The 21,158-nt window shown below is 38.7% G+C and overlaps 1 protein-coding gene across 6 annotated transcripts in view; it reads left to right on the top strand.

The window, feature by feature from the left end:
* DLEU7 (deleted in lymphocytic leukemia 7) overlaps positions 1 to 21,158 on the top strand; it is a 148,416-nt gene that overhangs the window by 107,406 nt on the left and 19,852 nt on the right. The window contains exons 2-3 of one of the 6 annotated variants that reach the window (XR_008620634.2): positions 11,557 to 11,661; positions 11,885 to 13,227. The exons of 3 other annotated variants lie outside the window; for them this stretch is intronic. Coding sequence is in view for 1 of the 3 variants with exons in the window: in XM_055096801.2 (XP_054952776.1) it covers positions 6,191 to 6,310 (120 nt within the window). In the remaining 2 variants the exon portion in view is untranslated. Of the gene's footprint in view, positions 1 to 6,190; positions 6,326 to 11,556; positions 11,662 to 11,884; positions 13,228 to 21,158 lie in introns of those variants that run through there. 2 more of the 6 variants (XR_004665923.3, XM_055096801.2) reach the window with 2 other exon arrangements.

The following is a 21,158-nucleotide window of genomic DNA, read 5'->3' as shown; positions in this document are numbered from 1 at the left end:
CTAGTACCCAATAGTTATTTATTCTACTCCTCTCCCTCCACCCACCCTCTACCCTCAAGTGGGCCCCAGTGTCTGTTGTTCCCCTTTACGTGTCCATGTGTTCTCACTATTTAGCTGCCACTTATAAGTGAGAACACATGGTATTTGGTTTTCTGTTCCTGCGTTACTTTGCTAAGGTTGATGACCTCCATGTTCCTGAAAAGGACATTATTTCTTTCTTTTACTATGGCTGCATAGTATTCAATGTTATGATGTAAATGTACCACATTTTCTTTATCCAGTCTACCATGGATGGGTATTTAGATTGATTCTTTGTCTTTGCTATTGTTAATAGTATTGCAATTAACACACACACGCATGTATCTTCATGATAGAACTATTTATATTCCTTTGGATATACATACAGTGATGAGATTCCTGGGTTGAATGGCAGTCCTGTTTTTAGCTATTTGAGGAATAGCCACACTGCTTTCCACAATGGTTGAACTAATTTACACTCCCACCAACAGTATAGAAGCATTCCTTTTTCTCTGCAACCTTGCCAGCATCTGTTATTTTTTTGACGTTTTAGTAATAATCATGCCGACTGATGTGAGGCGGTATTCATTGTAGTTTTGATTTTCATTTCTCTAATGATTGGTGATATTGAGCTTTTTTCATATGCTTGTTGACAGCATGGATGTCTTATTTTGAAAAGTGTTTGTTCATGTCCTTTGCCCACTTTTTAATGAGGTGGTTTTTTCTTGTAAATGTGTTTAAGTTCCTTATAGATACTGGATATTAGACTTTGTTAGATGCATAGTTTATAATATTTTCATTTTTTCATATATTTTCTATTTTTTCTTGTAATTTCTTTTCTGAGACATAATTATAATATTTAGAAATTTGCTATTTAATTTCCAAATATTTGGGGGTTTTCTATCTTGTTGATTTCTAATTTAATTCCATAGTATACAAAGAGTGAATTTGGTACAATTTTATATTGTTTAATTTATTGAGACTTGCTTTATGGCCAAGTATATAGTCTCCCTTGGTGAACATGTACTCTTGAAAGGAATGTTTATTGTGCTGTTGCTTGATGAAGTACTCTATAAATATCAATTAGGGTAAGATGGTTGATAGTGTTACTCATATGTTTTATGTCTTTACTGAATTCTTGTCTAACTGCTCTACCATTGTTTGAGAGAAGGATGTTAAATTCTTTGAGTATGATTGTGGTATTGTCTATTTCTTCCTTTAATTCTTTCAATATTTGCTCCAGGTATTTTGAAACTCTGTTATTATACATACACATTTATAACTAAAAATCTTCCTGGAGAATTGGGTATTTTATCATTATGAAATGTCCCTTTTTACTTTGGCATTATTCTTTGTCCTGAGGTCTACTTCACCTGATGTTAATATAGTCATGACAGCTCTCTTAAGATTTACTGTTTGCATGGTATGTATCCTTCTATTCATTTACTGTTAATCTACCTGTCTCTTTAAAGTTTATCTCTTATAGATAGGGGTAGGTATGCCTTATCTTTATTTTGTTTGAAGTTTATTACTCTTCCTTAAGTTGTAAAACTATATATTTCTCCAAATTTTAGACATTGTTGCATATTATTTCTTCAAATACTTTTCTACCCTATTATTTTCTTCTAGGATTCCAGTAGTATGCATGGCAGACTTTTAGATATTAACCACCAGTCCCTGGGACTTTATTGTTGTTCTTCCTTTACTTCGTCCTCATCTTCTTCCTATTTTTACCTTTTTTCTCTCTGTTCTTCAGATTGGGTATTTTTAATCTATCTTTAAGGTCATAGGTTTTTCTAAACGTTAATATTCCCTTTTTTCTCTAAATGATCACAATTTGAGTGTGCTTTGGCTCCCAAAGGAAATGAAATAACTGATCTTTATTTTTGGGGAGATGGGGGTATTAGCTACAGAATGGAAATAACAAAAAACTAGATCATTAAGTTTTAAAAATCGTATTTTGAGGGCCAATATGAGTAAAATTAGGTTACTCAGAGGACGATAAGGTGGAAAGCAGCCTTAGTGAAGATTTTGAACATTTTCTGGAACTTCAAAGGTTAGTAGTACCAGTTCTCTATCAGGTCTAATTTCACATTAAAACACACTTTTTTTCTTTAGTTCACTGCTTTTATTCTAAGTGGTCAAGATTTGAATACACTTTTGGTTCTCAAAAGATATAGAGTGACTTGCCTTGATTTGTTTCTGGCAGGAGTAGAAGAGCAGGAATCCTAATTTGCGGAGCCTAGTGCAAAAGAAAAATGTGGAACTCCTTGTTCAAAAATTATTCAGAACTTCCAGACAGTGACAGACAGCATTACATCAAGTTTGATGTCCTCTGAGCACAGGACCCTGTGTGACTGTACAAACTGCACATCAATGAAGCCAGAGAGTGCGGTAATACAGCTTGGAGCTTTCAGCATTGGAATCAATATATCAGAGTCGGAATCCCAGACCTGCTACTTGCTACTTAGGTGATGTTAAGGAGGCTGTATTTTCTCTATGGCCTTTAGTGTCCTTATCTGCAAAATGAGTCTATCCTAGGTTTGTTGTGAGGCTTTAATGATAGTTATATAAAATGCCTACCTAGTAAATGTGTGATACTTAACATAGTCAAAGCGGAAGTTACTATTATTATTTTGTTAAGTGGGCTTTATTAGAAGGAAATACTGTGGAAGGAGAATTGTTAGATCAGAAAGAGAATGTCTCTAGTGTGATCAACTAAAGATTGAGAGATATGAGACAGGAAATGTGTGTGTGTGGGTGTGGGCAGGTAGGGGACAGAGTTGAGGAGTTGGGTGCCCCCCTTAATGAGTGGGGAGAAGCTGGTGGGGAGATAGATCCCTTGCATCAGTCTCTGGGTGGTGTTATGAGTCCAGAAGAACTTGGATGCATTCTAAACATACAGGTAAGATCCGTGAATCCACCAGGCATTCCTCTAAGCAGAATTTTTGAAAAGCTGCTGAATACTGAAAGAGTATGGATAGTACTTCTAAACTTCCTAGTAGATGCAGGACATTCAATTCATCTAGGGAGAAATATGAGGACATTTGGTTTGTGTGCAATAATCTAAAACATTGGTTCTCAGGCTGGTTAAAAATGAAAATCACCTGAGGAGCTTTCAAATCTATTGATGCTCTGGCTCCAGCAGACATAAATTCTGATGTATTTGCTCTGGGTAGAGGCTTGAGCATCATCACTGTTTTTAAAACGCTTTCTCAGATGGTTCTAATATGCAGACAAGTGCTGAGAACCACTTATCTAAAACAATGGCATGCTGTTGAGATCTTCTGTTTCCCTCTGACAAAAAGAAAAGGTAGTCAACTGTGTGTGTGTGAGTGTGCATACATGTGTGTGTGTTTGATAACCAGCAGATTAAGCAGCAGTAAGGCACACACAAGTAGAAACCATCTGATGCCCTCAGGACATCACAGTGAGTGATGTTTTTTCTGGTCCACAGCCATATCTGCTCAGGAAGCCTCCTCTGCCACACTCTGGAAGCACTCTTGAGAAAGAGGCCCTTACATAAGTTACTATGCATACTGTGTTTTAACAGTGTTTGGCAGATGACAAAGGCTTGGGAAGTGTTAGTTGTTGTTACTACTGCTATTTTGTTAGGTCATCTAATAGAATTCATTTTGAATTTTAAAAAAAGGACTCAAAGAAATTTAACATAGTGTGATCATTTTTCCTTTGGGAGTTTAACTCATTCTTTCAAGTCTTGCATACCATTGAACATAAGCACGTAAGCTTTTTTTTTTTTTTTTTTTGAGATGGAGTCTCATACTGTTGCCTGGGCTGGAGTGCGGTGGCTCGATCTCGGCTCACTGCAACCTCCACCTCCTGGATTCAAGTGATTCTCCTGCCTCGACCTGAGTAGCTGGCATTACAGGTGCCTGCCACCATGCCCACCTAATTTTTCGTATTTTTATTAGACATGGGGTTTCACCATGTTGGCCAGGCTGGTCTCAAGCTCCTGACCTCATGATTAGCCCACCTCAGCCTCCCAAAGTGCTGGGATTACAGGCGTGAGCCACCATGCCCAGCTTGAACATGAGCTTTTTCAAAAAAGCAATACAGTAAGTGAGACGTGATGGAGATCACTAAAACATGGATGATGAATTATAAAAAGAAAACCTGTCCTAGCTTGTAGAAATGGATACTTGTGGTCTGGGATAAAATTTTCTGTGATAGTATTACATCTGTATTTAAAAATTGCTGTGTTATAGAAACGTGGGTGGCAGAGAAGATAGTTTTGGAAAACTGTTTTAAAAAATCAGAAAGGGTTTCCAGTGATGGCAAAGTTGCTGACAGCCAAGATGCACATGACACATGTGAACAGATTGTTTCATGAAATATCAGAGTAGAATAAAGCAATATTGCAAAGTATTAGTGTATATAATTTCTTTTCAGTTTTATGCAATTAATATACATATGTGTAGATTAATAAATGGAATATTATAAGTAGATTTTTAATGATTTCACTTAGAGGCTTAAATATTTGTATGTTCAAATTGGCAAAAAATGTTTTAAAATTTTTCTGTTTCAAAAAATAGGCATTGGCTTTGTAATTGGGAGGGACTTGTATTCAGGTGTGTAGATAATTAAGGAAAATGTAAGGAAAGGGACTAATTAGGAAGAAAGACAAACACAAACAGCCTCCCTTTCCTTTGTTTATACTTCTTAGCAATTATCACTGCAACATTTTAGAATAAGAAAATACTTCTAAGTCACTGAATTGTAGACTTGCCTGGGTTTGTTCTTGGGCCAGTGAGGTTTTTAGAAGAAAGCTCACTTCCTGCAGTAGCCATGGCAACTTCAACAATACAGGCCCTACCCTGCCAGCTCCAATCTGTCCAACAGATTCCCAGGGAGGAGAAATATGTTATCACAATAAGAGATGATTTCCAACTTTTAACATTTTTAAGTAGGATATTTATTGTTATTCAATTCATAAATCCACTCATCTTCAATCTCAGCTACCTACCACCTCAAAAACACATATACATGTTGCCAGTGGAGGGCCTTGACTACAAGTTGTCCAGGTTTTCGGCATTTTGAACCAAGAATTGGACAAAACGCACAAGCAAAGCAATGAAAGAATGAAGCAATGAAAGCACAGATTTATTGAAATGAAAGTACACTCCACTCAAGAGCACTGGTTACAGAATTTTCTGGGGTTTAAATACCCACTACAGGTTTCCCATTGGTTACTTGGTTACACTCTCCATAAATGAAGACTTGGCCGACGACCAGTCTGGTCACAGGAGGTGACCAATCAGAGGCTGAAGTGAAGTTACAAAGTTAGACATGAAGACTTGGGCCACGACCTGTCTGATTGGTTGCAGGAGGGGACCAGTCAGGGGTACTTTCCATTTTTCATTGGCTATGCAGTGCAAAAGGAGTAGCCTCTGATCCTTTTGTTATGTGGGTGTGGAGAGGTGGGGTTTTCCTTTTGATTAAGTTGTAGGAAGTCAGTGAATCAGCCATGGATTCCCTGTCTCCAGACTCTATTTATTTTCCTACCTCACACCCACACACAAACACACACACCTTCATTTGCTCCATCTTTTTTATCTAATTCTCTCAAAGATAACCAACAGAATTTTGGTAATCTTGGGATGCAGAATTTTGGGATGCAGCCATTGAGTGAATTGCCCACAGATTTGAAGTTGTAAAATGCCTTTTCTGCCTGCCTGAAACACAACCACAGAAATTCCAGTTGCATGCCACACTCTGATTTAAAAACCAGGAGATTCCCTGGAAAGTATTTTTACTTTTATGTTCAAGGAAATATTCACCAGGATGGAGACCCCTCAGCAGAATCTAGAGGAAGCATTGCTCTCTGAGTTCACTTATCTTATATTTTTTTCTACTATCTGCCCAGACAAACTCTTGAATTTGAAAGAAAAATTCTTAAACTTACTCAAAATATTTAACCAAATCAATCTGCTGGTCTTTTCTAATTGCAAGTGACAAGCAATGAGGGAAATATATTGCTCTCATTGTTTTAAATACTCTTTCTCTTACCTTTCCTCTGCTCTACCACAACCATTCTGCTTACACGGTTGACCCTTGAACAACATGGGTTTGAGTTGCTCAGATCTGCTTACTTGCAGATTTTTTTCAGTAAAAGTTACACTGAGTGTGCTGCCTCCCCTTCCACCTCTTCCAGCTCTGCCACCCCGAGACAGCAAGACCAACCCCTCCTCTGCCTCCTCCTCCACAGCCTATTCAACATGAAGACAACAAGCATAAAGACCTTTATGATGATCCACTTCCACTTAATGAATAGTAAATATATTTTCGCTTATGATTTTCTTAATAACATTCTTTTTTTTTCTAGCTTACTCTATTGTAAGAATATGGTATATAACACATATAACATACTAAATATGTGTTAATTGAACTGTTTATGTTATCTGGAAGCCTTCTGCTCAAAAATAGATGATAAGTTAAGTTTCAGGGAGTCCAAAGTTATAGAACACACATAACCCCATTAAAAAGTGGGCACAGGACACGAACAGACACTTTTCAAAAGAAGATGTATGCGCGGCCAACAAGCATATGAAAAAATGCTCAACATCACTAATCATTAAAGAAATGCAAATCAAAACCACAATGAGATACCACCTCACAACAGTCAGAATGGTTATTATTAAAAAGTCAAAAAATAATAGATGCTGGCAAGGCTGCAGAGAAAAGAGAACACTTATACTCTGCTTACACACTGTATTATAAATTAGTTCAGCCACTGTGGAAAGCAGTTTGGTAATTTCTCAAAAAACTTAAAACAGAAGTACCATTTGATCCAGCAATCCCATTATTAGGTAAATACCTAAAGGAATAGAAATATTTCTACCATAAAGACACATGCACACAAATGATCACTGTGGCACTGTTCACAATAGCAAAGACATGGGGTCAACCTAGGTGCCCATCAATAGTAGACTGAATAAAAAAAATGTGGTACATATATACCATGGAATACTATGCAGCCATGAAAAAGAATAAGATATTGTCATTTGCAGCAACATGCATGGAGCTGGAGTTCACTATCCTAAGTGAACTGACAAAGGAACAGAAAACCAAATACTGCATGTTCTTTCTTATAAGTGGGAGCTAAGCACTTGAGTACACGTAGACATAAAGAAGGGAATAACAAACACTTTAGCCTAATTGAGGGTGGAGGGTGGGAGGAGGGTGAGGATGTGAAAACTACCTATCGAGTACTATGCTTATTTTAATACATGGGTGATTAAATAATTTGTACACCAAACCCGTGAAACCAATGTACCTATGTGACAAACCTGCACATGTCTCTCTGAAACAAAAACAACAGACAAATAAATAAATAAATATATCTGATAGAATTCTGAAAAAAAAGTTATACAAAGATTTTCAACTGTGCAGGTGTGGGTGTCATTGCCCCAAACCTCACCCCTGTAAAGGGTCAACTGTATATTAAGGAGGGGAGACAGTGGTAAAGGAATACCCTTCAGTAGTGAGTATGATGTGCATATGAACAGGTGACATGATGACATAATTTTTATATCCCAGGCTTAGCATTTGAGAGAAATGTGTGCTATTTGTAAAGAAAAAAAAAAGTCAATGGACACATGAACATCCTTAAAATGACTAAGTTATCACAAATGAATCTGAGAAAACAAACACTTCTGTTCTGTAATCTTTGGGGCAGGCAAAAGAAGAGCTGAGAAAGGCTGATGAAGTCAACTCTTGGTGGGTTCCTATGTTACACTTTCCCAAAGAGCTTGACCCTTCCCCATGGAGATTTAGTCCTATTAACCTCGCTGAAAAAAAAAATAGGGCTTTCCTGGGAAAACACTTTTGGGGAGTGTAGCATACTTTATGTCCTTCTTGGAGATCTATAATGTACGTTCACTTATTAAAGCTTTTGAAAAGTTCTGCAGTAAAAACCTATTAAACTTTGTTTAACCTTGTGTTTAGATTTTAAATTCTAGAACTCATTTGAGCATAGAGATTCCTTTTGCACATAACTCCTATTAACATCACATAGGACCACTATTTCTTAGACTATATATATCTAGGGAACTGCAATGTTAGTCTATTATATTTCTTATTGGTCTTTAAAACAACTAGTTTCTTATCTGTAATTGGAAAAAGCTGCAGACACCCATTCCCACCCCCCACCAAAGCCCAACCTCATGTGATTACTTTACAACCTAAGGACTAGCTTCTTCCTATCTCCTGAGAGGTGTTCCTGTGGCCAGGGCTGGACCCAGAGGCCAAGAAGGTGACCCTGCCAGGTATGAACATCTGCAGCCTGAGGTGCACTTCAAAGTCTTGCTCTCAAAAAGTCAGGACTGCACCTTTCTCACCTGCAAGCTGTTAGAAATGCAAACTCTCAGGCACCACCCCAGATCTACTAAGAAAGAAACTTTATTTTCACCAGATTCCCGAGGTGACTTACCTGCAGTGATCCAGCACCCACAGGGGAGAAGCAGAGAGAAGGTGTCTCATTCTGGAAGAGGCTGGGGAGGCAGCTTGCCTGGCGGTGACACCGAGTGTTCATGCAGAATAACCCAAAGTCACAGCAGTGTGTGGCTCTGCACATCTTGAGGTTGTAATGGGGATCAGTGTAGGGTCCGAGAAAAGCCAGGAGGATAACTTGGAATCTCTTCAGGGAAGTGGAAGAGGACTGGCCCAGGGAACTGAGACCAACAGACACAGCAACCCTGGAGGTATTCCCAACGTGATTCCTTGGGAATCACAGGGAGCCCAGGCCTTAGGGGGATGTAGCTTCTCATGAGAGTCAGGTGAGAATGATGGGAGCAGCCCTTCACAGGTGTGGCACCTCAAACCAGCTGGTGTCAATGACCCCCACCTCCCAGATGAACAACTCGGTGGCAAAGAAAATACTGTGATTGCATGCAAATATGAAATCAGGCCTCATCCTGGATTACCTTCACATTCACTGAACAAATTAGTATTTGGTTGGAGCTTTTGTTAATTCTTCAGTCCTCACCCACATATGCATGCACACATGCTTACTAAAAACAGAGAAAAAAAATACCTAGACCTCATACTTGTGAATATCACAAGATGATTTTTCAATCTCTGCCTCTTCATACATTCGGAAACCTCCTTGTTCACACACACACTCGCACACACACACACGTATGCAAGAGTGTACAGAACTTCTTATTCTTTTTTGGGTAACACTTAGCACATATTAAGGACAAAAAAAGTCATAGACCTCGTAGGATTACAGTTTTTAGCATAGCAATGATTTTGTAGCTCAGAGGAGGTGGCTCTTCATTCCATTGCCTGCTATGAGTTTTGTCTCACATTGCTGGGCACCTCTAGCAGATATATGGTATGTGCAGTGCTCAAAACATTGCCCAGAAAAACATATAAAATTGAGGATATAAATAATTTCACCTTCCCCGTGCCCCCACTTTCCTCTTGCCTCTTGCTGATAAGAAAAAGATTAACTGGATTAATTGGCATGTGTCATCCAAGAATCCCAGTAAGTCTAGAAACATGAAGTCTCCAGGCTCAGTTATGAGTGGAGCTGGTTCCATCTTCATTTCCTGAGGCCCAGGAAGGTAGGGGGCATGGTCAAGGTCACAGCCCTAATTAGAAACTGCCACCTAGAGTCATAGGTGCTCAGCCCACCCCCGAGGTGCACCCATGCCTGGAGAAATAAAAGGCATAGCCAGTGGGCTCTCAGAACGATGACACACATGAAAAGACCTCCCATGCGATCCACAAATTTCACTGCAGATGGGAAAACCTTTCAGAAAGTGTCTCAACCTATTTTTTTCAAACATTGTGAATTTTGGCAAAAACTTTTGTGATTTGAAAATGCAACATTTACCCTTAATTTAAACCCTTGTGTATTTTCAAGGGAAATTTAAGTTAAAAAACATGTATTTCTGGTTAAATGGAAGCCTGTGTTCCGTGAAAGGAGGAGGCGGGAAAGTCAGGTGACTGTTGCAGGCTGGTTCCCAGGGGGATTTGGGTAGAAGCTGTTGAAGTTGGAGAAGTAAACTGTCAGCTGAGGAGGGGTGGGTGGGGGAGCTAGAAAAACAGAAAAAGGAATGGGCATGTTGCCCTGGGGATGGTCAAAGGAGGCAAATCAACAAAGTGCTGAGGTGGAGAGGCCTGGCTGGGGATCTCATGAGTCTAATAGCACCCAGAGGTTGGCAAGGCCATGTTACCTAAGTGTCCTAAGGCCACAAGGCAGGAGTAGGGAAAGCAGTCATGTAGTTTGTTGACTATAATTTTCACCGTTACTTCTCCAAGACAGTGATAGGTCCCTTGAAGGCAGGAATCACACTGCATTGATCTTTGTATCCTTGAGGCCTGACATAATGCTTAGCTGCATACAAATGATGCTGCAAAAATAGATGATAAGTAAATGAGAAAAATAAGGTATTTCCAATCCAAACCACCAAAAGCTAATTAAGTCTAGACCAAGACCTTCATGATTAGAGTTATTTGTTAATAGTCATAGAATACCTCTTAAACTGGTAAAATAATTGTTTGACTTAGTGAAATAAAAAAAAAATCCACTGGTTGATGTAGTACAGAAAAATAAAATAAAATAGAAAAACTTCATCAAACTCTGTTCAGTTTAACAGTCAGATTAACCCAGCAGCTGAACCGTGGCTGTAGGTGGACACGGCATCTCTTTTCCCTCCCATGCCCCTGCTCCTGACCACTGCTTGATTTTCCTGCCTTCTCTTTGATTTTTAAAATCTACTAGTTCTTGATGAAAACATGAAATTATGCTACATGGGCTCACTTTTCATTCTGAATCTCATAGACAGCTAATTACTTTGTAATCTCATAGACAGCTAATTCCACAAGCCCTAGGGGTGGAGCAGCTGCTGTCTGGGCTCAGACCTGAGGCAGACCTGGGCAGGAGCTCCATGCACACAGAGCCTGTCTTGACTAAAGGAGGGAAAAACCAAACCTCAGATCTTAAGCAGTGCACAGCCTCTCATCCTCCTACAATCTGGCAAAGTGGTGCACAAGTGCACATCACTAAGGATCAAAGCAGGTTAGAGCAGAAAGAGATTTCAGGGATTTCCTAATTTTGTCAATGAGCCCATTGACAAAGTCACAGCCCATGACCACGTGGCTGGCTGGTGAAGATTGGGACCTGGATTCCCTTCTCTTTGGGTCAGTGGGCTTTCTTTTGCAGACACTTCATACTTGTGGCCAGTGGAGGCAAGGTAGTTCACTGCTGGCACCAGGCAGAGACTCAAGGACATTGCGAACGGGGGAGCTGGGCATTGTGGTCAACTAACTTTGGCTTACATACATACAGTCAGCCCAGACCATGGGCTATTGATATTAGTGTTGTTTGGAAAGTATTTCCAGGTCTTCTGGAACACCTGTGGTAGGAAGGCCTTCTGCCCTTTGTTGTGGGAACATATAAATAGTTTGAGGCAATGTAGGTTACAAGCAGAAATGATGTCTGTCACTTTTAGACCGAAACATTTAATTGCTGGCATGGGACCCTCAGAGTCACTCTCTTTTTCCTTTTAGTGTGGCAACCAGTGACATTTGAAATGGTGGCTGCTCCTGAAGTTTGGGCTCCTGAGTGATGCTGATGAGCAGAGCTCACCCTGATGCGATGGGCCGATAGCCTGAGTGAGTGAGGCATGCGCTATAGGATTTGGAGGGCATTTGTTACGGCAGCAACACCCAACATATCCTGGTTGACAGAATCTCCTCTATCATTTCCAAGGCAATTGACTCTTTCTCTGTGCCTCTCTTCCCTTTCACTATCCCAACTTTCCCTCTAATTCACTTTCACCTTGTTTGGGGAGTCCTTTAATTTTTGTTTTTGTTGCTTTTCTTTTTTGCCTGCCAGATTTCATCCGTAGGAAAGAGGAAGAGGAGCTGTGATATTGTGTGCTTCCATCAACCCTCCCACAGCATCTTTTTAATAATATCTGAGACTCACAAAAATATCTCACTCTGATGTTGCCTAGGAGCCCCAGGGATAAAAGATGAAGAAGTATGGTGTGCATTCACAAAAGAAAAAAGTAATTTTATAATATAAGTTAATAAATAGAACACTGGTAGAAAAGAGATTCAGCCTGTGATCATTATTTTGAAAGACAGTTAAGAGGAGAGTGATAGCAACTATCATCACGAACAAGGGGATTTCATTAGTTTTAGGTTAGTTTGCTTAAAGGACTGCATATTCTAAAGCTTTTTCTTCAATTAGTGATGGGCTATGTGCCATTCCAACTTTTATTATTAAATGTATTGACCATCTGTACCTCATAATTTAAAACATCTTTTTCTTTTAAAAATTTAGTATTTTATAAACACAATGGTAGTACATGCTCAGTGAATAAAACTTGGAAAACACAGAGAAACAAAAAGAAAAAAGTTCTAGAATTTGCTCTCCTTCTATGACCCAGAAATAACCATTCAGCATTTTGTTCATTATCTTGGAGACTTTCAACTATACAAGTATACATGAATATAAATTATATATATATATGTGTGTGTGTGTACATATATATATATTTATTATTTTTTTTTTCTGCTATAGACTGAACCATACTGCACCCCAGAAAGATTCATAGGTGGAAGCCCTAAGCTCCAATGTGATGGAATTTGGAGATGGGGCCTTTGGGAGATAAATAGGCTGAGACGAGGTTTTGAGGGTAGGGCTTTCATGATGTGATTAGTGCCCTTATAAAAAAAGACACCAGAGAGCTTTTTCTCCCTCTACTTCCCCTCACATGAGGACACAGCAAGAAGGTGACTGTCAACAAACCAAAGAGGCTCTCACCAGAACCCAACCACAGTCACACCCTGGTCTCAGACTTCCAAGCTCCAGAACCCTGAAAAACAAATTTCTGTTGTTTAAGCCACCCCATCTATGGTATTTAGTTATGGAAGCCTGAGATGACCAATACGTGTGTGTGTGTATGTGTGTGTGTGTGTGTGTACAATTATTGTTTAAAACTACCGAAGAATATTATGCAATGGTAGCTAATAGATATAGAGGTCCATAATGTTTGTTGTTTTTTTAAACTAGGGGATGTTATTGTATATTGGGAAGAATATACATTAATTATCAAATAAAATTGATGGCTAATTATAAAATACAATTGAAAGTCTAGTTACCAAATACCATTCTTCCTGCTAGGTTTCACTTCTTCAGTAAGAATTATTAGAAATAGGTAATTTCTTTGACTTAATATTTCCACTTGAAGAAATTTAATCTGTAAAACAGATATATGCAATAAAATTTATATTAAAATGTTTATGAAACCTTTATTGCACTGAAAATTAGAAACATACTAATGTTCAACATTAAGGGATTGCTTAAGAAAATCTGATACATTTATCAATACAATAGAATATTCCATAGCCTCTAAAGTTGTTTTGCAAATGAGTACAAGTAAAACTGGAGAGATCTGAATAAGATCAATGGAATGCTATGATGTCAATATCCTGGTTGCCAGGTTGTACTATAGTTTTGCAAACTGCTACTATTGGGAGAAATTAGATAAAGCGTACACAGAATCTCTGTAGTATTTCCTACAACTACATGCAAATCTACAATCATCTCAAAATAAGTTTAATTTTTCAAATAATGAAAAAAATTGTGGGAATGGTTTATGAAGGACAATAGTACTTGAGGATGAATTCTTGTTCCAAAACCCTAAAGTAATAGATTAATGTTATGGTAGAGAATTCTGTGAAGGTAGCCAAGCATTTTGCTGAATGTGCTTTAAATAGATAACATTGTATTTTAGAAAAGGAATTCCACTGCCTAACCCACTGTGCAATAGCGTATTCCTTGTTTTGTGAATTTTTTTAATTTAATGTAAATAAGCAGAAAAATAATACATAGAAAATGTTAATTTGTTCATTTGTTTCCCAGAAGTGTAGTGGCAAGAATCTCCAAAAAATATATTATGGAAGAATATTTATTGACTTGAGGATTTGTTAACAAAGTCAAAATACAGATTAGAAAAGGGTATAGTGTAATAGAGAAGAAGTTTATGGCTATCTTAGTGTTCCCACTGGTTCCTCCTCCTGGAAAAGCAGGTGAGCCCAGCCATGCTCTCATAATGATACAGAAACACAGGAGCCCAGGCCTACCTCTGGGCTTAAAACCAGGACATCATCCCTTCCACCTTATTCTTTACACCAAAGCATGTCACATGGCAAGCTGAGAGTCAAGGATGGGGCAGGTCACTCCAGCCATGTTGGGAGGACACTGCAAAGTTACGTGGCAAAGGGCTTCTTTATATAGATGAGTGAAGAAACGGGGCCATTCTCATAATCCACACAACCCCATGCTCTTCTCTACTTGCTCTCACCTTTCTCTGTGAAGGAAATGTAAATGGGCCTTTGCAGAAAAGCTCTTCAAAAGGGTTGTCTGGCTTCTGGCATATATTTGATGAGTGAATGAAAAAAAAATGCTGAATATTATATTTTCAGCCTTTGCAGCCTGATATAAATCTCTTTAAAATTTGCATTTCTTTTCTAGTGATTTTGAAGGTATTGGTCATACTTATTGGATGTTACATTGTTCCTGTTGTGAAATGCACTGCCTTCCACACTAGCTAGTACTTCCCATGCCTAGACTTTCTAGTGCTGCCTTGCAAGGGTTGGCTTGCTTCTCACTGGCATTTCCTTCACAGGTACTTGATGCTTGAGTTTTCAGTTCTGTTGATCTTTTTACCTGTTCTCCATCTTTCAAAAATTTGATTTCCTTTGTCCATTGTCTCTTCTTCTGTTTATAATTTTGTATTATTTTTATTCATTTTTTGCCATTTTGGTAGTAACATAAATAATATAACAAAAAATAACAAACATTTAATCTGTCATATATATTATGAATATTATTTCCCAGTTTATCACTTGCATTTTTTTTTAATGCTAGATGTATTAGTCAGGGTTCTCTAGAGGGACAGAATAAGATAGATGTATATGTGAAGAGGAGTTTATTAAGGAGAATTGACTCACACGATCACAAGGTGAAATCCCACGATAGGCTGTCTGCAAGCTGAGGAGGAAGGAAACCAGTCCCAGTCCCAAAACCCCAAAAGTAGGGAAGCTGACAGTGTATCCTTCAGTCTGTGGCTGAAGGCCCGAGAGCCCCTGGCAAACCACTGGTCTAAGTCCGAGAGTCCGAAAGCTGAAGAACTTGGAGTCTGATGTTCGAGGGCAGGAAGCATCCAGGAGGGAAGAAAAGATGAAAGCCGTAAGACTCAGCAAGTCGGCTTCTTCCACCTTCTTCTGCCTGCTTTAGTCTGGCCGTACTGGCAGCTGATTAGATTGTGCCCACTCACATTGCAGCTGGGTCAGCCTCTCCCAGTCCACTGACTCAGATGTTAATCTCCTTTGGCAACACCCTTAGACACACCCAGGAACAATACTTTGCATCCTTCAATCCAATCAAGTTGACATTCAATATTAACCATCACACTGGGCTTTAATATATAAATATTCTAAATTCATATATAGCCAAATCTACATTTTTTTTTCCTTTAGGGCTCCTGTCTTTGATATTAAGTTACTTAGAAAGGGCTTCCCTGCCCTGATTTATACAATTATTTGCTCACCTTTTCTATAATTTTAGGGAGTTACTTTTCTTCATCTTAAAAAATTTATCATGTCAAATTAAGTATAAAGAGGATTGTGACCATTTCTTATTCCTCTCTGTTAAGAAATAAGTGAGAAAGTGGTCCCGCATGTCTACAGGATAAGTTTAGGAGGAATATTAGGATAGAATTTAGTTTGAGAATTTGTTAATCTGCTAAGTAATAAAACAATAACATGAGAATAAAACAATAACAACCACAAAACTGTCTAATAGTCTGGGATGGTGTCTGTGTGTCTTTCACACAGGTTGCATGTTGCAGTTTAGTGGTGCTCTCACATACATCATCACATTCCCCAAATGCAGGAGGCAAAGCACTAGATCTGGCTCTCCTAAAGGATGTTTCAGCCTGATCTTGCCCTGATCTGGTCATTAGGCTTGCAAGAGCCCCATTTTTAAAGATCTTACCAAGTTTGGCTGACATATGAAGAAGGAAGGGAAGAAAGGAAAAATGAAAACACACGGAAACATATTTGAGGTTGTATCTATGCCCCTTAACTCTCAGCTTGCCACATGATGTGCTTTGGCCCAAAGTAGAAGGCAAAAGGGATGATGCCCTGGTTCCAAGCCTAGAGGTTGGCCTGGGTTCCTGTGTTTCTGTAGTACTGTGAGAGCATGCCCAGGATCAGCTGCCATCCCAGGAGGAGGAACCAATGAAACCACTGAGATAGCCATAAAATTGTTGTCTATTACATGATACCATTTTATAATTTGCTTGTTTTTCAACTTTGTTAGCAAATCCCCAAGTCAAGAGATATTCTTCTACAATATTTGAATTGTGCCTACTCCACAAAGTGAGAACTAGAAGAATGTGACTTTCGGGTCAGCTTGTTTTAGCATGCTTCTCTAGGCTTGCCATCAGCTCCAAAGGAATAGAGAGACTGTAAAAGATACTTTAACTCAAGTGACTATATTCAATTCATTCCATTTTTCTTATAAAACTGTCTAAAGTCATATCTAATGTGAGACAGTTCTAACTTGCTAACTAAACCACGTATTAATTCCTACTGACATTGAATCACAGCAGCATATTCACCTGGTTGTTGTAACACATGAAAATTCACAAGCACGACTCAAATCCAAGATGACTGCACCTAAACCTACACAGAGAAAAGAGATTTTAAAACAGTTGTTTCCCGTCTGTTCAAGGTGGGACCCAAATACACATTCAAACATAACAGCTGCCGCATTATTCTCCAAAAATGTCAACACAGAGCTCAATCTTTTAGCTAGTTTAGGTACCTATTAAAGTTACCTTTGAGGTACAGAGTTTTTATGAGGAAGAGTTTTTAAATTTTTTAATTAATTGAAAACCTTACTAAAAATCTCCATGCTGAAATACTGAAGAAGAATTTGCACCTCTGCCAACTAAAAATTACTCATGGAGTTAAGACTTTTGTTCCATGTAAGTATATTTCCACTCTCAAAAATGTCACCTGTTGTAACAGAATTCCTTAAATCACCAAAAACGTAACATAAAGCTGGCTAGAGTCCTGATAGTCTGGTTTACTATGTAGGCACTTTCTAGAAGAAATTATTCATGGTAATGGATTATAACCCAGCCCCTGCAATTAGAATGATGAGGGCCTTCCACATTGCAAGTGACAGTTACAAATGATTTTTCTTTATTTTATTATTCCCAAATTCAAAATAAAGAGTCACCCGCTGATTGCTGATGTCTACTGTTTCTCCAGTTTGTTTCCAAGTGGGACAGGTCTGAGCATTTCCAGGTGTGTAGGTTAATTCCTAGTGACTTTAACTGAATTTGTTAACGGGAAGACCTCATTACAGAAACAGTAGGAAAACTCTTCCTATTTTATAACCCCCATTCTTGACCTTAGTCCTTCTTCTTACCTTAGTCCTGAGAAATTTCACTCAGGTTAGCAATGGATTCTTGTTCTTTTGCACAATTAGGGAAAGTCCTTGAGTTATTTTCTAACCAAAATCATATATGGAAAACTGTATACCAACCAAATTATAAAGTTTCTTTGCTTCTATCTAGAATTATAGCAAATTTAATGGTCACACATTATCTGACACTGATCAAAAGGACTTTAATGAATAAAAATGGGGAAATATTCTTATTTAGCAAAAGAGAGCTTTTGGTAGATGAAGCCTTTTAAATCAAGGGCCCATGGTGGGGAAAGCAATAAAAGCTACTCTTGGTGTCACACAGAATGACTGATTCAGAAAACATGCAATCCCGTGAAGAAAAATCCCAGGTTTTAAATGTCCTAGTTTGGGTCTCCATTCTGTTGGTACCTCACTAGTTAGTAGATTCCTTCTCCAGCCAATAGCCCCTCATTCTAATCACCAGAGTGGGGAGCCTTTGGTCTTCACAGGACTTCACGTTCAATCAGTTGCCAAGACTTGGAGTCTCCATCTTTGATCTTCTTTTTCTTCTATTTCCTTCTTTAAATTTAAATGGCACCCAAATGGTTCCACTGTCTCAAAGCCTTTTCTTTGGAAATATGTTTCCATGTTATGTTTTGGGCTGAATTTATGTATTAATTATTTATTCTCAAGGAAAAATCCAAAGTTGACCATTTCTCATTTCTGAGATAAAACGATTGCTATCTTTTCATCAGCAACATTTTTTTTAACCTGGAGCACATCGATACATTTAAATTAGTGCTTCTTAAATTTCAATATTCATAGAAATCACTTGCGGATCTTGTAAAACAAAATATTCTGATTCTGTAGGTCTTGGGGGAGGGCCTGAGATTCTGCATTGGAAACAAGCTCCCATGTGATGCTGATGAGGCTGTTTAAGAAGCACTTTGAGCAGCAAGATTTTAAATTTTCCCATAGCTATGTCAATATTATCTATAATGTCTTAGCATTGGTGGTGATTTCTGCATGTGATAGTTCGAGTTTTTGTTCCATTTTCATTTTGCCTGCTTTGTAAATGTCATCCTAGGTGCTTGCTTTATAACAGAATAGCAGAATTGATGCAACTACATTAAAACAGAAAGGGAGACATAGTGTCTGGCTGCCTTGGGCATTGCTGTTAGCAGAAATGGAAGTCTTTCAGGGGTCTTAATTTTTAATAGCTATGCTATCAGATTCTCAATCTTGGCATTAGGGCTAGGTGTTAGAACTTCTCATAAAGTGTTCTGATTTATGGACTCCCTGCGCCTTACCATAAAATGAAGAGAAATCCTAAATTTGAAAAAAAAAAAAAAAACCCCACAGCCTAGCTAATGAGACTTCATGCTGTTTGTTAATTAATAAGCATTTAATAGCATGAAGATCAGAATAACTCCAGTTTGCAAAATGTACTTACCATTTTGGAAACATCAGCAACTGAAAAGTGGGTTACGTGATATAATAAGTGTAGTTGCCTTTCTCCAGACCTGTTCTGTTTCCTTGCCCTCTCTGGCCTCTTTCTGGCTCCATTTACCTTTTCCACTAGTTTACCAGATGATTCATCAACTTTCTGGCATTTTCCACTTACCATCTGTGTCCAGCATCCTGGTAAAATCCAATAAACTTTCTAATATCCAGCATCCCATTAACTATATCCTTGTATATAGCAAATTCACTGGGAGTGGATAGTCATATGATGGCCTCAAGGCAAAGGGCTCTACCACTTTTTGAATACCCACTGTGTGCCAAGTTCCATGCTGGTTGCATCAACTAAATCATCTCACTTAAAGCTAAAGTATTAAAGATCCTAAAAAGCCATTTTACAGAAAGATTAGATTATTTTCAATTTATTATTCAGAATAAATATATCTTTTTTCTTTAACTTCTCAAATAGTTATTGAATTGTATTGGTTTAAATTAAATGCGTCATGTGTATATATAGTATTAATTCAAGAGATACAAAAGGAAATTGAGTGAAAAATAAGTCTGCCTCCTTCCCATCACTCTCATGTCTCTACCTAGAGGCAATTATTGTCAACAGTTTTTGATGTGTCTTTCAAAAAATAGTCCATTAAGCATGGTGTACTAGATCTCTTTTAAAAGTTTACAACCTGTTACAGAATATATATAAATGTTCAATTACTAGTAACACCTTATTCCATATACAGATTACAACTTAGAAATATATTTTCATGACCATTATGTCATTTGATTCTCCCTACAATCCTATGAACAAGGCAGGGGAGACATTGTTGTTACCACCTTACACATGAAGAAACCAATGCTCAAAAATGTAAAATGATCTGCCCATGTGTATATAGTTAGTGAGAGTCCCAGTTCTAGAACAATAACTAGTCTAATGCTCTTTCCGTGACATCACGGAAAAGGTAGCCCAAGGATTAGAGATCAAAAAACATTAGCCTTCCTCGATCAGTCAAAGTACTCTTTCTGTATAGTGTCAATTAACAGAGAATTTACTATGTTCAATATGGTACCAAGAGGGCATTATTCCATGTAAATAATATAGCATATAAAAACTCAATATTCTGGCTTTGCAACTGTGGTCATTAAGCTGTAACCAAACATTTCAATGAAACAAGGGCTTGAGTTCCTGTTAATGGAGATGTTTGGCCCTTCTCTTGAGATAGCCCTTGGTGATCAGAACCTACACATTGCTAGAGAAGGGTTGGGGCATTTGTGAATCTGGTCTATTAAACAAAAAAGACCAAGCAGGAAGCAATTCTATTCTTTCTTAGAACTGCCCAGTGAACTTGTTTCCTTATTTGGTGATAAAATCCTAGGTTGATCTAACATTTATGCCACCTTTCAGTTACTAACAAATACTTTGTGTTTTGAGATCTTGAAGGTCCAGTTCAGTCTAACATCAAAGCTTCAATTGCTCACCCAACTCAAAGCTTCCTGTGTCCCCAGCCCAGACCTGCCTCAGCAGGGTGTAGAGGGGAAGCAGTGCATGGCCAGGTGGCAGGGAGCTGCAGGGTAGCAGCAAGGTGCGCCAGGGCATGACAGCCAACCTTGCCTTTCTGCTACTCTTCTTTGGCTCTTCTGCTGCCTTTGGGTCCTCCCACATCGGAACAGCAGTAGGGAGGAAAGGCAAGGTTGTGATTTGGTAGCATTATCTGGCATAGACGTTGTCTGAAGGCCGATGATTTTCTCAAGGGGAATCTTCAGAGTTTTTCCGAAACACCTCCACTAGGGAGCTGCCATTGTAGCTTCCTAACACACATGTCTCCTCCAGCTACGACTTCCCCTCCTCCATCTCCGACTTCTTCCTGCTGGGGTTCCTTGTGTCTCCTGTTGGTTCCTCCTTTTGAGTGGAGCCCCATTCTCAGCTGATAGCCCAGTTCCGTTCCCTGAGTCCTCCGGGGCAACATCCCCTTTGCTGCGCCATCGGTGGAAGTGCGACTTCTCCAGCTCTCGCCCCCTTTCTCCTTTAGCTGCCACCAGCTGCTCTGTCTAGCTTCTCACCTGCTGGCTTTTCAGGTACTAATCTCTATGTGGTAGGCTGAATAAGGCCCCCACCAAAGATGTCCTTTTCCTAATCCCCAGAACCTGTGAATAGCTTACATTACACGGCAACAGGGACTTTGCAGATGTGGTTAAGGTAACAGATTTTTAGATG

This window comes from Pan paniscus, chromosome 14, assembly GCF_029289425.2.
Source record: "Pan paniscus chromosome 14, NHGRI_mPanPan1-v2.0_pri, whole genome shotgun sequence".
Lineage (NCBI taxonomy): Eukaryota > Metazoa > Chordata > Mammalia > Primates > Hominidae > Pan > Pan paniscus.
The sequence above is the reverse complement of the archived record's forward strand: the minus strand, read 5'-3'. Positions and strand labels throughout refer to the sequence as shown.